Source organism: Cnephaeus nilssonii, assembly GCF_951640355.1.
Source record: "Cnephaeus nilssonii genome assembly, chromosome: 21".
Lineage (NCBI taxonomy): Eukaryota > Metazoa > Chordata > Mammalia > Chiroptera > Vespertilionidae > Cnephaeus > Cnephaeus nilssonii.
In genome coordinates, this window is record NC_137092.1 from 12,918,707 (window position 1) to 12,936,042 (window position 17,336).

Here is a 17,336-nt window from a genome sequence, read left to right on the forward strand (position 1 = left end):
GCTGCTTAACTCCCCCCACCCTGGGGGCCCCCAGCCCAGGGCCCGTGTCCATTGTCGGCCGAAGCCCCCATCCCCGGACCCCTGCTCCGGGCCCCTGTAAGTTGCATGGAACGAGCGTGTTGTCTTTGGAGCCGATTGTTTGTTATTTGGGGAGGGGGCCGCGGAGGGAAGCGCCCCCAGCCCAGGGTCAGGGCCGGGGCAGCTCGCGGGATGTGCTTGGTTGACAGTGGTTGGTGACTGTGGTCTGTGTTCTGTGCATTTCTCCCTGGCTTTCTTCGTTCCTTCCCGAAAGGAATGAGAGCACTCCTGGGGGCCCTGGGCCCCCCCTCCCCCGCCTGCTCTGCCCTCCCCTTTGCCCTCTGCTCTCTCCTCAGGTGTCTGTCCCAACACCGCACTGCTCCTCCTCCTCCGAGTTCTCTCTGCCTGCCTGTCTGCTGTCTGTCTCCTGGCCTCTCCCCCTCTGCTCCCTGTCTGTATCTTCTGATCTTTCTGTTCTCACGGGCTGTTTGAGTATTTCCTTCCTAACACCTTTGGTTTCTTGTATCATCTGCCCGCCCTCCCTCCTCCATCCCTGCCCCTTGTCCAAAGGCTGGGGGCCGGATGGTTCCGTTTGGACTGAGGCCTTTCTGGTGACATGCCTTCCTCAGCCACTCCAGCCGCCTCCCCCCCCCCCCCCCCAGCCAGGACCTGCGTGGGCCGCCTTCCCCATGGCGTCACCGTGTCTCCTTCCTCCACAGGTCGGACGCCACAGGAAGGGGCTCAGCCCGGCCGGCCCTCTCCGCACACCTCTGGGCCTCCACTGGGCTCTGGGGCACAGGACACACCCACTCCTGCCACCGCCTCTCCGCAAGGGCCCGTTTCCTCCCAGGTGCCCTCTGGCCTTTGTGAGGGAGCGAGGGACAGGCCTGAAGGCTCGGGGTACCTGCCTTCTGCGGGGGCTCCGTACCGGGCCTCCTGCGCCAGCTTTCGCACCCGCGTCCCCACCAGGGGCCTGTTCTAGCTGAGCAGTGGGAGGGCCACGGGGCTCCCACAGGCTCCCCACCCGCCCGCCCCAGCCTCTTCCCCACATCTGGGGTCTCTCAGAAGCTGGTTCTTGCTCCGTGCCACCCTCAGCTAGAGGTAGGACACCCCTAAACCCTGGGCTCCCAGCCCTAAAACTCACTGCCTCCCTAAGGGCCCCCTCTCCGCCAGTCAGCCACAGAGACCCTCCTCCTTTCATGAGGAAAAGACCTCCCCGAACCCCTAAAAATGTTTACAGTCTCTGCTGGTCCCTCCGTGTAAATACCACCACCAGCCCGGCCCGGCCCGGACGCTGCCATCTCTCTTCGGGGAGTTTAGACAATGTTTCCCTTGGATTTCTTCTCTCTTGATTTCTCCCTTTGCTTTGGGGGTAATTGGGGATTAGGGAGGAGGGGTGTGGGGAGGGATAAAGGGGTTTTTCTTTAGGAAAAGGTTTTAGGGGAAGGAAGTGGGTGGGGGTGGGAGTGGTCCGGGGAGACTGGGGAGTCAGTTTCAGACATTTCTCTATGCTTAACTTATTTATTTATTGCATTTTACTTTTAAAGAGTTCATCTTTTCTGTCTAAATAAAGAAAAAATATTAAAAACATCGAAAAAGAGTCCCCGAAGGCTGAGTGTGGGCCTTGTGCACATTGGGAGGAGGGAAGTGAGGAGAGTGCGGTTTGGGGGGGGACTCTCCGGAAGGGCCCGCCCACGCCTTTGCGTGGTGCCCAGGCCTCCACCCCACGCTCCCACGCTCTCGCCCTTCTGTGGGGCTTAATTCTGCAGGGCTCTGTGGAGGCCCCTCCTGTACCCTGCCCCGTCCCTCCCACCTGCCCTGCACCGGCCGGCGGGGACCCCGGGAGCTGGCTGTGCCGCCACCATTACAGAGCTTTTACTCTACAGTGTATTTCCTCATTTAACCCCCCACCGCCCCTGTGAGGCAGGAAGGAATGTTACACAGGGAAAGGGGGGCTTTGGAGGGTAACCAACTGCCCAGGGCCATGGCGCTGCGGGGGCTGAACCCAGGTTGTCAGACCCCAAGCCCATGATGCTCTCCTCTCACAGGTCAACCACCTGTGCCTTTGGCGGCCGTGGCATACTCAGCCCCAGGGCGCCTTATGTGCCGCGCCAGCTCAGCCAGGTTTGGTGAGCCTGAGGGGGGGCGGTGAAGGATGGAGAAAAGACAGACAAGAGAAGAAAGCTGGGTCTGGGTGGGACGCTGTCCTCTGATGGAGAGAGACAGTGCCACGGACTACAAGCCGTGTCTTTATTTTATAGCAGATGCCACGAGGCAAAGGAAGGGCGTGGTTACAAAGTTCTCGTGGGTTTCGGATCTACTCAAGTACATGCACCTGAACTCTATCAAGCCCACGTCACTCAGGCACGTGGGGCCACGTGTTCGGACCATAGGTTCAAGCTGACAACTACAGCTGTTGTCTATAATTGTGCTGGGAGGGCTTTGCCCTCCAAGCTGGGACTTGCACGTGGCCACGAGAGGCCTGTGCCCTCTCATCAGTCCGAGGCTTGAACCTGTCCGAACACTGTAGCCGCGCCCCACAGCTCTGACTCCAGGCAAAGACCCCAGGGAGCAGGCGGTGGACTGTCTGAGCCGGAAGTCTCTCGGCTCCTGGACTCCCTGTGACTGCTGTGGGGCTGGGGCAGGGGCTCACCCGGGTGCTCTTTCTGACTTGATGGCACAGGGGCCATTTGCTTCTAGGCACCTTACTACCCACCCTCCTGTTCCTGCTTATAAACCTGCTCACCTTCCCGCCACCACCTGGCCTCGGGCACAGCTGTTCCGTGAGAGGAGTAACTCCCCAGCACCCACTGCACCTCGGCCCATACTTGGGCCTTCTCTTAGGAAACTGCCCCGCGCTAAGGAGTTCAAAGGAGCAGCACCGTGCGAAGTGCTACAGACGTATCTGTGGGCACTGTTTCAGGAGGAAAGGTCTCCTGGCTCGGGAGAGATCAGGGATGGGACCTTACTCAGAAGAAGACAACCCAGTCAGGATTCTTAGCCAGGCACCCAGCACTGAAATCTTAAACAGAGGGTGTGTGTGTGTTCGTTCAGAGACGGGAAGAGGTGTGTGTGTGAGGACAGCAGGAGCTGCTATCAACATTATGAATTTCCCCTCAGCTGTCTCTGTGGCTTGGCAACAGTTTCTGGGTCAGGACAGAAAGACGGAAGGGGTTTCAGCCCAAAGGGCTTCTCCCAGAGTGAGTGACTGGCTGGGGTTGTGGGCGGGCCCCGGGGCTGGCATATAACAAGGTGGGTAAGTGTCCTCCCTCCTGGCAGCCCCCGGTCTCAGGGCCCCACACAAACACTGAGGAATGCCTCACTGACTGCTGTCCCTGCTACGAGCTGTGCCCCCCCCCGCCCCCTCCTGGCACGGCTGCAGCCAGACTCTCCAGAGAAGCAGTGGATAATCAAGGTCGAATGATGGGGATGACGGAAACACAGAGCAGTCTTTGGAGGAAACAAAACGACTTTTGGGCAGGGATTCTCTAGGTCCTTGGACAGCAAACTTAGGAGGCCATCTGACAGAAAAGAGGCTCCTGACCTGTTCCCTGTCCCCACAGGTTTTCCGGGCGTGCTGGTTTCACACAGCAGGAAGGGTGCACAGGAGGGATGGTCCTGTTAGCTTCAGTAATAAAATGGGACAGAGAACAAACAGGGTGACAACAGCATCACCTCACTTCAGACCAAGCAAAATGAAACTTAGCACCAGTTTCTCCTAAAATAATTGAGGTGCTGCTCTAACGTTAATGGCAACATAAAGAGAAGAGGGAAGGAAAAGAACTTCTCCAGGCAGAAGAGTGGAGCTGACAGGTTAATAGCAGGAATCAGGAGACGCCTTCCAGTTATAGAAACGAAAAGGCGTCAAGAAAAACATCCTCAGTCAGGGGGACTACGGGTGATGGGGTGGTGGGGGAGTCTGGATAATTCCTTCGCGAATTCCCATTTCCGCACCTCCAGTTTTAAGAGCTTTGGCTCAGTGGTTGAGCATCCATGAACCCATGAACCAAGTGGTCACAGTTCAATTCCCAGTCAGGGCACATGCCCAGGATGCGAGTTCGATCCCCAATAGGTGTGCAGGAGGTGTTTCTCTCTCATAGATGTTTCTACCTCTCTCCCTTTTCCTTCCCCCCCTCTTAAAATCAATTAAAAAAACATACCTGTATATATATAAAAGCCTAAGCGACTGAACGACTGATCACTATAATGTGCACTGACCACCAGGGAGCAGACGCTCAACGCAGGAGCTGCCCCCTGGTGGTCAGTGCACTCCCACAGCGGGAGCGCCGCTCAGTTGACAGACGGGCACCAGATGCCGGGCTCATGGCTGGCAAGTGCAGCTGCCGAGGCGTGAGCCTCTCCTGCCTCCATGGCAGCGCTACCAAGGGCGGTGGTGGTAGGCGCAATGGGGCTGGGGATGAGCGGGAGTGGCATGGCGCCTGGCCGGGGCCGCTCCCCAGCCACCTGCCACTTCGCGCACTATGTCCCTTGGGGGATGTCAGACTGCCAGTTTTGGCCCAATCCCTGCAGGCCTGCGGGGATCGGGCCAAAGCAGGCAGTCCGACATCTCCTGAGGGGTCCCAGATTGCAAGAGGGCACAGACCAGGCTGAGGGACCCCACCAGTGCACAAATCCGTGCACCGGGCCTCTAGTATATACATAAAGTAGAAAAATGACAAAGTCTATACATGTTGCTGGGGGTTGGGGACTAAGATGTGTCCCAAGGATTCTGCCAGGATCTATCTGCATAAGGTTGAGGGAGGAGCCTGTGAGCCAACGTGGGTTTTGTGCAGGCTGGCACAATCAACTGAAGTCTGAGGGAGAAGGAATCTTCAAAGGAGGCACTGAACACAACGTTAGACCAGAGGCCTCCCAGCTTCTCCTTTTCTCCCCTCCCCATCGCCTGCCTTCAGATCACTTGTTACTTGGGATAACCGGTTAAATGTTCCTTCCCATTTCCAGACTGCCCATTCTAACTCAAATCTCAAAGGTCCCTCAACACTGCTTCCCACACAACCCCAAGGATTTGTAACCTAGGAAACCAAAGAATAGTTTCATCAATAAATCAATTTATTTAAAAGAATATGTTACAATTAATTACACTAAGTGACATTACCAAACAATTTTAGAGTGGTTAGCTCTAGAACCAGGAATGAAAGAAACACTGCTAGCCATTATGTGTCTGTGTATTTTCTCTTCACATTTCTTAAATCACAAATAAAAAATACAAGATACTGCAGTGAAAATACAATTAGAGTTTCTCTCAAATAAATTAAAAGTGTGCATGGCCTGGGAAAAACTGAAGCCCAGCTCACTGGCTTAAAAAGGGAGCATGACGTAAAACTGGTGTCAACTTTAGCAGCTGGCCGCGTGCCTCACCCCGAATCACTCCCCTCTTCGACTCCGATCCCCCCCAGAGCCCTAAGCTTCCCACACACCTGAGATTATTGCTGAGGGGTGAGCTGATGTTGTCCTGGTGTGAGTGAGGCCTGGCATGATGTGCGTGGGTTCAGGAGAAGAGGAAGGTAGGAGGTGGGACTGGAAGATGAGGTGCTAAAGCACACCCATCGCCTCTACACTCTCTCAGTATTCAACCACATCCTCCTCCCTCCAAAAGGAAGCGGATGTGACACATGAATCTGGTGAATGTTGGGAGTCCAACAGCCCGAACGGTTCCTCCTGCTGCTTCAATCCACCAGCGCGCACTGCAGAGAAGGGAGGGCACAGCAGTCCCTCCAGGTCTGGGGGCTTCAGACCAACCAGGATGCAGTCCCTTTTAAGAAAACTGCCTCCTAGGAGCCAGACCCACACGTTGGAAAATTCTGAGATGAGGGAGAGGTCCGCCTCCTGCCAATGCCCGATACTGCTGCTCCCAGCACTGGGTTAGGAGCTACAAGAGGGGAAAACCCAAAGCTACTGGCCTGGGTAACGAAAGGATGAAACCAGACGGGCCAGGCATGGGGATACTGAACGTTTATCTCATTCCTCCCTGAGAGCTCCCTCCAGGCCCGAGTTGCTCTGAGCACTCACCTGTGCTGAGCTTAGGCCTAGGGCAAGGGGAGGGCAGAGAAATGGAGAGCAGAATATAAATATAAAGAGCAGAGCCCCAAGCTTGGCCCCAGGAAACCTTTCTGTGGGGACAGGCTTCTCAGGGCCTGCATTTTCTCCCGATCAGGAAAAAAGCGGAGCTTTTACCAAAGAAGATAGAAGCTGAGTGTGGAGGGGAGGACGGCAGGAGACCAGGAACATCCTGCTGGCTCCGCTGGGGCAAGGCAGGGGGAAGGGAGCCCTTCCATTTCCCAGAGACAAATGCAAAGGAAGCCTCCCTGGGCAGAACCCAGGACCAAGAGAGGGGGCAGGGATTCGAGAAAGGAAACGCAGAGCAAGGGGAAAGGAGTGTCACACTAACACTGCTTCATGCAAAGAAGAGCTGGATCCTCTGGAGCTCCACGGCCAGTGCTCGCGGCCGCTGCAGGCACCTGCTGTGGGCGAAGAGAAGGCGCTGTCCCCGGGGCCTCCCCTCCGTGCAGCGGCTGGGCGCTGTCAGTGCTACAGCCTCAGGCAGGGGCTGTTCCTAGAGTCTGCCAACAGCCCGCCAGCTGTGGGTCTTCACCCACTCTCCAAAGCACCAAGTGAATATGCCAGAACGGGGACAGAGCAGCACCTGTCCACTCCAAGGGGCTTCCATCCCGAGGGCATCCCCTGGCGTCTCACATGCGGAGGTCAGCACGTGGGCTGCCACAGGGCCTCCTAGCCCACGATGAGGGGACAGGGGCAAACTGCTACCATTTTTTATAGTTTGAACAAAGCTGGCCTCAAACGCCTCTTTAGCATCTAGGAGTGGAAAACCAACGGATCTTCTTTCCAGGTCCTTTGGCTCATTATTAAATTCATTGCAGCCAAAAGAAGCTACCCGTGACCAAGCCTTCAAATCAGGGATCACCCTCTGCAACTTTCAACACTCAGCATTCACACACTTTGCGCTCTGATTCTACCTGGGTATGGAGTAGGGGAGAGAAGATAGGACATCCTGTATGATCCTACACTCCCCTGGGGCAAACAGCTGCCAGGATAACAGAGGGAAAGAGGATACACAATGATTTGCAAAAACAAGTTATAAAAAAAGAAACTTCAAAGCACCCCAACACTGCTCAGTGGAGTTGACTACAACCAACTATGGTTGCCTCCCAGTTAGACAAAGCAAAAGATGCCCCCCTATGGAGGTTTTTGTTCAGAAGGTGGAGAAAGGAAAGGAAAAGAAGGTTCAAAGATGTGTTTTCGTCGCACCCGAGCCTGACTTAGAGCTCCCAGTGCAATCATCTAAAGACAGAGCCCGAGGGCCGACAATGTTGCCCTGCTCTAGTCAACCCTGAACCCCAACCCTGGCGTGTAGCTCTTAGATCTCAAAAGGTCTACCTGCAAGGTCAGATGAGATCTTTAAGGGACAAAAAGGTTCTCCTTCAGTCTCCTTTTAATTAAACCATATTCCCACTGCTCCTTCCTGGGTCCTCAGCTGGCTGGGATGGGTGCAGTTTGGTTCACACAGACCACTGACCCCTTCCAAGTTTCCACAAGGCCTGGGGATGCTGTCAGCTGTTTAAGGAAGTCAATGTCATAGTTATGGGTGGTTACTGGTCACAAATCGAGTAGGGAAAAGCTTATGTACATAGGGCATTTCTTCCTTCCTTTCCCCTACCTACGTCCAATCTTTGTGCCTAAAGGTATCAACGTTAACTCTGGTCCCTAGTCCTACCTCTGCTTCAGAAAAGCAGGGAAATTATGACCAGGAAGTGTTTCAGGTTCCTGTGGCATTACCCTCCTGAGCTCCCCCTCCCATTCTAGACCAGTGGAGGGAGAGCATACAGGGCCCTGGGGAAGCAGGAAGATGTGGAATGTGGCTAGAGAGCCATGAGTGGGAGAGTCGGAGATAGACCAGGAAAGATGTCTTGGAATTCAGAGACCACACCAAGTCTGCAGACGCCCCTGCAGACCGCAGCCTGGCTGCCCTTTAGGAACACACCCCTCACTCTCCCCAACAGCTTCTTGGAAGAAAAAGAAACTATGCTCCTTGCTCCTCAGACTCTACAGTCACACATAAGCCAGAATCCTCACTCCATACAAAAAAGGGGGGGAAACCCAAGCAGGTTGTAAACTTTTCGAGTCCTTCACGAGGAGAGGTATTTTCCCTGTAAATTTTTTTTTTCCTTTTTAAAGTTTGTTTCAAAAGAAAGAGAGCAAGAAAGAAGTCATGAATTCTAGTGAAAGGTGTGTAAAAACACAAGCTAAAAAAGGTACTGCCATCAATATGAAATTTAAAAAGAAATATATATATGTATATACGTGCAGCTAATTTGTGTATATATAATTTTTACATACATACATGTATATGTATGAACAGTGCAAATGGATGGAGTTCATAGTTCCAGTCTTAAAAATATAGTACAAGGAGAGTCTGTTGGTGCGAGGCCCAGTGAAAGGACAAAGAGACCTTCGGCGAGTTGGTTGGGCTCATTCCTGTTCCTATCTTAACTCAGGTGGCTCCTGGTGCTGACCAATCTGTTGTTTTCTACCGGCTCAATTCCAGAGACATGAAATTCAGAAGGATTATTATTATTTAGTTTAGGGCTTTGAATATAATGACTTTTCCTTTTCCTCTTCCTTTGTGTTAATGGTTACTCTGTCTGACATGGGAGACGAAGGGGTAAGAGGATGGAGGTGAAGAGAAGGGGGTAAGGGAAGGCTAGGTGGCCACATCCCTCTGCTGTGACCGCGCCATCTGGAAAATGTTCTGAAAGAAAAAAAGGAGAGTTATTGGGAAGCCTTAGATGTCTACATCTCCTCCCATCTGGAGACAACCATTCAAACGGAATCAGAAAATACACGACTGGATGACTCGATCGGATGGGCCTCTTCCCACTGTAACTTCCCATCTAGAATCACAGCCTTTAGAGCTGGAAGGGACCTGGCTACTAATTATCTGGCTCAGCCTTCCCATTTTACACATGAGAGAAAATGAGAAAACTGGACTCTAGGGAGACTGCTTTGCCCAAAATCATAGAGAGAAAAAAAGCCAGGAGAGAATCCAGATCCTGTGCCCAAAGACCAGTGTGCTTTCTACTATACCAAGAATATACATTTTTGTGTTCCTGACGCTACTGCTGAACCTCGGGAACATTTTCTTTGAGACTAAGTGACTAATATTCAGACTCTCCTAATTCTGCTCCAGCACTGGCACACACACACAGCAGTAAAGCAGGGCAAAGACCTGCCCACACACACGCATTCGTGGTTAGCCTGGACAGAGCGGCTAAAACTGAGGACAGCTGCCCTTCTGGGTCAGGAACAGCATGGAGGGTACTTTGATAAAAACAGGCAGAGGGGCGTGGGGGCATGAAGTCACGAGAGACGGGGTAGCCTGCAGCCAATGGCCATCCTCTAGACCAGGAGTGGGAACCTTTTTCCTGCTAAGGGCCCTTTGGATATTTATAACATCATTTGCGGGCCACACAAAATTATCAACTTAAAAATTAGCCTGCTCCATTTGGTCAAACATTGAATTAACTCACCCCTTACTGACTTGGCAGGGCCAGACCAAATCATTTTTTGGGCCGCATGTTCCCCACCCCTGCTCGAGACAAAGGAAGAAGCAGGGCTCTTTACACAGTCTGTTTAGCATCCCAAGGCTAACCCTCTGTAGGCGAATCCTGGCTCACATGGGGTCATCAGCCTAACCACAGTCCCAGGAAGACGGAGACGGAGGAAGGGCCCCAGGGTATGTGGCCGGAAGCCTATACGTTTTAAACAAACAAAGATGAAATAATCAAGTCAAGATTGTTTAGAATTACCTCTTTTCTCCACTTGAGCTCACAGAACACCCTCTCGAAGCATTCGTGCATGTAATTGAACTGAAAAAAGAACATAGCAACACTCACTGACTTCGCAGGACCAGGTACCCAAGGGCATCCATGCCTTTGAACTTCTGCCCTGAGCCACCCCACCTTCCAAACTTTCTCAGCCTAGAGAAAAACCCTGACAAGCCCCACAAAATCCAGGCCTGGCTCATCTACGATTCTCTGGCTCCTTCTAGTGGTAACTGTGAGTCAAGCGGGATGTGAAATTGCCAATCCCAGTGGTGCCTCAAGGAAAGTCAGGAAGAACCCGGGGCTCTAGAATTCAAACAGGTTCAGATCTCAGCCCACTGCTCTCTCTGCAGCTCTCTCCACGTAAGCATTTAGTTTAAGAACTTTAAGCCCAATCTATTCTCCCCAAGCATGCTTCCCCATCTACCACTCACATATGGTGTGAAGATTTTAACCCATCGAGGCTTCTTTTCTCCTCGTGCATATTCAAAACAAAAGGCCATTCCTTCTTCATCTGTATCCCATCGCTGCATCTCATCCCATTCAAATGCTATTACCTGGTTCTAAACAACCGAGAATAAGAGTGTAAGTTTGAGAATGTTGGGAAGCTGAATAAGACGGTTCTGAGCCAGGCAGCAGACGAGAAATGAGTGAAGATGTCTGCTCATTTCAGGGAAAAGGTGACAGAAGAGTAAGAGTCAGGGTAACACGTGAAGGAGAGGATCAGCGCGAATCCAGTGCGCATTTATCTACCCCAAACAGTTTTGACATCATTCCACGACCAGAACTAAAACACAACAGGAGAGTGAGTATCAAAGTATCGCCAGGGTTCCTAGCCCCAGCCCCATGCTGAACTCTCACCTCCAGCTGTCCTTCCTCAGTGCAAGCATGAAGTTTAAAGTGCGTAATGCTGATGGCTGTGATCACGTGCCCCTTCCTCCTGGAGTCACAGGCACAGTGGGGAAAGATGATTTCATTGTAGCCTTCACAAGTTCTCAGCATGTTGAGGTACTAGGGGAAAAAAAAGGAAGGGAAAGCATGTTGCTATGGAACTGAACCACCATGAAGAGCTGCTGAGATGGCACAAGAACACAGAAACTTCTCGCCCAACAACCCAAAGACCTTGCCTCTGGTCTCACGCCCATGCCTAAGTTGGGACAGGACTCCAAGATGATCCTTTATTCCACTTCCAACCTCCAACCTTTCTCTACTTAAAAAAAGAGATGCAAATGAAGCCAGAAGAGACACTAACCAAAACTGCTAGGACTAGAAGGGAACTCACGATGCCACTCCGACCCTCTATTTTCACTGGACCTAGGGAATGGGAATCGAATCTATCCTTATAATTAAGGAAAGGGGCTAATGTTTCTCCCCAACTCTCCTCCGATCAAAAGTTACAATGAACTCAGTGATGATGATTAAGCTGCCTGAGACTTTAATGCCACAGGTAATAATAAGTGGTAAGCCAGATTTAATTTCTTGGTTACTGATATTTTCTCTTCTAGTCCTCAAATCAGCCCCACCAGCCCCTCGGTCTCCTTAAAAAGCTTCTGGACCAAAATCAAGTGGCAGGTATAATGCATAAGCCTAATCTAGAGGTCTCTCAACTACTGACCCTAACTCAACTCTTTGTCCTTTCTCCTCTACAATTAAGGCTGGCCTCTTTCACTCAACTCACTATTTTGAGGTAAGAGAGGAGAGAGTAAAAGAAGACAAGTAGGAAGGAAAATAGAAGAGAAATAGGGAAAAGATTTAAAAAAAAAAAAGACTCATGGATTCTGACCTGGTTTCCTCTCAGGGACTGCCCGAGAAACAAGCAAATAGCCTTGCATATCACACAGGAAGAACAGGGAACACTGGTGATGCGTGTGGAGTGTTGGAGAGAAGACAAAGGCATACACCCTAATACACTTCAGTTACCTGTAGATGGGCGGGGAGATTAGAAAACACCAGAGGGAGGCCTTGTGCCTTACGAAGGGAGAAGAGACATAGGCACAAAATGGACCCTAGGCAACCTATGACTCTGGTACCAATGACTGGCACCTAAAGGAGTTGCTACCGACACCAGGGACTGGGAAGACTAGCGCACCCAGGGAAAAAGCACACCATGCTCCCTTCCCTACTTTCTATTTATTTCTGCTTAGGTAAAATAATAGCAACTTGAAGGAGAAAAATTATTTTATTTATTATTTTTAATCCTCACCTGAGGATAAAGTTTTTAGGACTGAACCCACAACCTAGGTGTGTGCCCTGACCAGGAATCGACCCGAGACCTGTTGGCGTATGGTGATGCTCCAACTGAGCCACACTGACCAGTGTGTAAGGGGGAAAATTACTAAAGGGTAGCAAGAACACAGGATTAGGGTCAATTCAGAAGTGCCACAGTACTTCATTTGCATAATTTTTCGTCTCCCACATCCCTTTCCACAACCCTATTCCATCCCCTTTGATCACATCCTTCCTGTATGTGTGATAAATATGGATACTGCTTAGCCTTGCTATTGGAACTATGAGCAGAAAGAAATCCAGGCCATTATACTTTGGAAATATGACAGGTAGTATCATAGAAGAGAACTTTTCTGGGGTTATAAGAAGCAAAGACTGGGACAGGAAGCAGTACAGAGGGGTGGTCAAAAGCCTGGGCTTGAATCCTGGTCCCATCACTTCCTAACTGTTGGGCAACTACTGAATTCAAGCAAATTATTAAACTCCAAGGAGCCTGGTTTCATCTTCTTAATAATAGCCTATATCACAATTATTTGCAAGCATTACAATATTTAGTGCATAATTAGGTGTTCAGTAAATGATATCTTAAAAAATAATTTTAAAGGCTCTGTTATCCTTAGCCAGAAGATTCAACTATTTTCTCTCTCAAGAATGCCCTGTGGCCCTAGCCGGTTTGGCTCAGTGGATAGAGTGTTGGCCTGTGGACCAGAGGGTCCCAGGTTTGATTCCAGTCAAGGGCACATGCCCGGGTTGCAGGTTTGATCCCCAGTAGGGGGCGTGGAGGTAGCCAATCAATGATTCTCTCTCATCATTGATGTTTCTCTCTCCCCATCTCCCTTCCTTTCTGAAATCAATAAAGATATATTAAAAAACATATATCAATGGAAAAATGTCCTCCAGTGAGGATTAACAACAACAACAACAGAATGCCCTGCGACCCCAAGCAGAGGAACCTAGGGCAGGGGCTCCCTCTGGAGCTTTGTACAGCTCGCTTCCAGGCCTGTTTGCTGTGTTGATAAGAACTTGACCCTGGCCTTAGTGGGGCGGGAGTTGTCTTCATACCACCACCCAACCCAAAGCCAGGGATCCATTTGTAGTTTTTGACTACTAAGCATTTCTCTTCTGTACAGAATCCAATAAAAACTTCCTATGTCTTGCACCTTAAAAAAAAAAAAAGCCCTGAGAAATGATATATATGGAAATTACTTTAAAAAAACTCCAGGGGGAAAAAGCACATGAGTGAGATAGATGAAACATGAATGGCAGAAAGTTGAAGGCTCTTAAGTTGGGAGGTTAAATGTACTATTCTTTCAACTTCTTTATATATTTGAAAATTTCTACAATAAAATGTTAGAAGAAAAAAGAAAACTGCCCTGCAACCAGGCCTGCAGCTCTCACTTCAAGCCATCCTCCTAATCCAGTCATCAGAAACTTTCTGTGTGCTCAATAAGCAGCAAATTCTGCTTGGAGATGCTTAAGAACGCTGCAAATGCCAGGAGGTGGCACAGCCCTGAGACTAGTTCTGTTCGTGTACTTCAACAAAAATGGCTTTACATGTAACACATTTGCTGAGAGTTCTCTTCTTTGAGAGGCAACACTCCTATTTAAAAATATTTCTGCCATATTTGGATTACCATACAGATTTTTTCAAAGAGGGGGAAACCTGCAAAGGGAGAAATTAGGAAAAGACACAGAAGAGACGTGGAGCTCTGTTTATCTTGAGCTCTCTCTTTGTGACCTTGCGTAAGTTACTCCAGCCGGGCTTCCCCTCTGCCATCTGGTAATAACGGACACTGCCGCCACTCTCTTTTCTCTGATGTAGGGAAAACGCGCGCTTTGGAGCCAGACAGAAATGGATTCGAGGCCTAGCTCTACTTCTGACAAGCTTTACGATCTTGGGTAAGAATCTTCCTTCCTCAGGCTCCACCCCTCCTCTGCAAAACTGGGATAACACCTGCATGGTTGTTTTAAGGAGGAGATGAGAATGTACACATAGTGTCCAGAACAGAACCAGACGCATAATATATGTCCTCTCTCTATCCCCCTTGAATAAAAAAAGCAGACTTATCCCTCCATATTCGGAAATGCAGTCCTTGAAAACAAAGGACCTTCAGGGGAATTCCCAAGGGCATAGTTATAAAATACTCTGAGTGAAAACTAAGGGCACCTGTGGCCTTAATGAGACGACAGAGTTTAGTAAAGTTTCACTGGGAAAACTTAAGGTTTTCAAGATTCTCGGGTCAGGCAGCATTTCTCAACTGTAGGTGGGCAATCTCTACATTCCTGGACTTGCAGAAAGCATAAAGGGAAGAAACATTTAAAGTTTATATACACTCAAAATTTCCAAAAGAAAAGTGAGTTTTTGTTTTCAAACAGATTTATTTTAAACACAAAATTTTCCTGTCCGTTCTCTTCTCAGATTACATTTTGAGTACATATGTATCCTAAATAACCTTCCTTGATTCACATACCACTCCGATGGTGGCCCACATTAGAAGAGAGAAAAAGAAAAGTACGGCATGGGATATTTTGTGAATGTTCAATATTTAGCAAGGTAGGTCAATACAGGAACAGGACACATTAAAGCAGGGACTCAGTACTTAACAGAGCAGAACACTTTAGGTGAGTGGGTTAAGGTCCATTCCAGAGAACTCTCTGTCTCCCAAACCACCTGCCAAGGGTCAAAACAGGTCTAAGACTGAAATAAGTGCTTGAGAGGAACCTTAGGAGCCAACTCTCTCAAACCCCCGAAGCAGCTTAAGTTTCAGAATCACCAGGGCGCTTCTGTAAAAGTCTGAACAAAATGCCTCGGTCCTGGCCACAGAGATCCTGGCTTAGTAAGTGTGAGATGGTCAGACACCTGCACGGTGAGCAGGCTTCACAAGTGAGTCCCATGAAGCAGAGCTGGGGACCACACTCTGAGAAACACTGACTTTCACATTGACTGCCATGTGTGAACTCACTAAAAATGATGTTGAGAAACTGTTGGAAGCTGCCCATTGCCTTCACTAGCAGAGAGGTGTGGACAAGGAACCCGGAAGGCTGGTCAACCTAGAGGCTCTGGCAAGGGTCAGAGCCATACACAAAAGCAGCTGAAGCAACTTCCACCTTTTAGTCTCATGTAAATCCTTACTGGTAAGATAGTTTGCCTGTTACTGGAATTGCCTGCCTAAGGGCTATGGGTGGGTCCCAAACCTGAATAAAAGGGATCCAAGGCCAGAGCAAAGCCTAGTCCTCTCTTGGGCTTCCACCTGGCCCCCAATTCCCAAATTAATATTTTCTTGTCTTGTCTCTTTCATTTGTGTGAGCCTCCTCCAGAGCCCGAACCCTGAACCTGAACCCTGAACCACGCTGGACGTGGGGGGTACACTCGCAACTGACAGCCCAACGTGGGTCACTCACAAGAAACACTAACAGAGATTTCTTATTTGTCAGTTCAACAATGGCAAAATCAGGCTATTCCAACGTAAGAAAATCTTAAGTTCCATATGTTTGCTGTTTGTGTAAGAGTAAAAAAAAAAAAAAAGATAAAATCTCTCTTGCACATCACATTCTCAACCATCCAAATCTAAGTAGAAAAAAATTTTTTTTATCACACTGGATCTTACAAACTATGGCAAAGATATGAGCTGTCTTCTGTATTTGGAAAACAAGGAAACTTACACAAAACTTATTTATCTACCAAGAAGTCTAGAGTATTTCTTAAGATTCTAGGTGATAGCTGGCAATCTGAACATCCCATTTTATAGAAAAGAAACTAGAACTGAGAAGTCTGTTGAATTGTTGAGGTTCTCAGTGATCTGACCTACTCTTAGGCCTATCAAGCATCCTAAGTTGCTACAGATAATGGTATCAAGACTTATGGGCTCTGAAGGGTCCATCTGAATTGAAGTTTCAATGTACTGACCATGACCACTAACTAAGTTAATGTCTTTGAACATCACTACTTGACCACATGAAGTTATCCTATATAATAAAAGTGTAGTATGCAAATTGTCCCCTCGACAGGAGGTTGTCCGGGAGTTCAACAAGGGGGTGGGGCCAGCGGGGGGAAGGGAGGGAGGCCCAGGTGGCTGGGGGAAGGGGGGAAGGGAGGGAGGCCCAGGCCAGCAGCCACTAGGGACCCTACCCAGTGCACAAATTTCATGCACTGGGCCTCTAATACTTAAATAAAATTCAAACTTTGGTGGAATTTTCTTTAAAATCTGACTATGGTATTATGGGGCTAGTATACACTTGTATGTTGGTACTTGGTTTTCAAGAAAATAGAATTCCATAAATGTTTAAGCATATTTTATACTTGATTCCAATGACCCACGGAAAACACATCAGTGGTCCAACTGCACTTGAGTTCTTAACTGGTGATTCATAATAGATTTCTATACTTGTTAAATTCAGATTTTCTATATTTTGCAACAGAACAATCCAAGACTACTTATCTAGCACCTCATACTGTGCCTGGCACACATTCAGTGCTCAACAAGTATTTCTGGTAAAATGCATAAATGGATGATAGTGTGTTTGGAGTAGTACTCCATGTGCAAAAAAACAGTATGTATTACCAAATACCAATACTGGTATTACCAAAGCCCTTATGAAGTTACTTTAATTCCACTGGCTTTGGGAAAGGCAAAGAACTACTGCAGAGGCTGATGGTCCTTTAGTATTTGGCCCTTTTCACCAAAAAGATGCAGATGTATTGGTCAGAATCATGCATTGATATGTAAAAGACAATGCCATTATTTTAAAGAACAGGAAGTTGAGTTTCAAAATCCTGTCTCCTGGGAGCATTATCTCAATTCGTTGAGGTTCTGCTTCCCGGCATATGTCGACAATTTGGCTCAAATAAACTCACTAAAATTCTTAAAAAAAAAAAAAAATCCTGTCTCCCACATATTAAAATTCCCTTAAACAAAATTCTACAAATAGACTTGATTCTATTTAAAATACTTTTTGTTGCCTATTTTAGTCTATTGATACGATGTAGAACATCTGTAGATAGTTTCTTGATCTTTGGCAATTTACTCTTCATCATATAAGTGAGAAAATAACTATTCCACCTAGACATAAGAGAATGGGCTAAGCCTCATGGCTAATTTGTATATTCTTATTCCAACCCAATTAATTTAGGTAGATGAAGATTCCTTCATAAAAAGTGCACAGAAGGTACAAAGAAATTCGAGTGATTTATAAGAATCATAACCAATGCAATTACTGCCTTGTGTGAAATCA

At 48.7% G+C, this 17,336-nt stretch overlaps 1 protein-coding gene across 1 annotated transcript in view; it reads right to left on the reverse strand.

The window, feature by feature from the left end:
• Window positions 1-8,355: 8,355 nt before the first annotated feature.
• Window positions 8,356-17,336, reverse strand: part of SNX27 (sorting nexin 27) — a 48,345-nt gene continuing 39,364 nt past the window's right edge. Inside the window, exons 9-12 of the mRNA XM_079761578.1 lie at window positions 10,740-10,889; window positions 10,313-10,441; window positions 9,864-9,923; window positions 8,356-8,806 (exon numbers count right to left, since the gene is read on the reverse strand). Of these exons, the coding sequence (XP_079617704.1) occupies window positions 8,759-8,806; window positions 9,864-9,923; window positions 10,313-10,441; window positions 10,740-10,889 (387 nt within the window). The 3' untranslated portion in view covers window positions 8,356-8,758. The remainder of the gene's footprint in view (window positions 8,807-9,863; window positions 9,924-10,312; window positions 10,442-10,739; window positions 10,890-17,336) is intronic.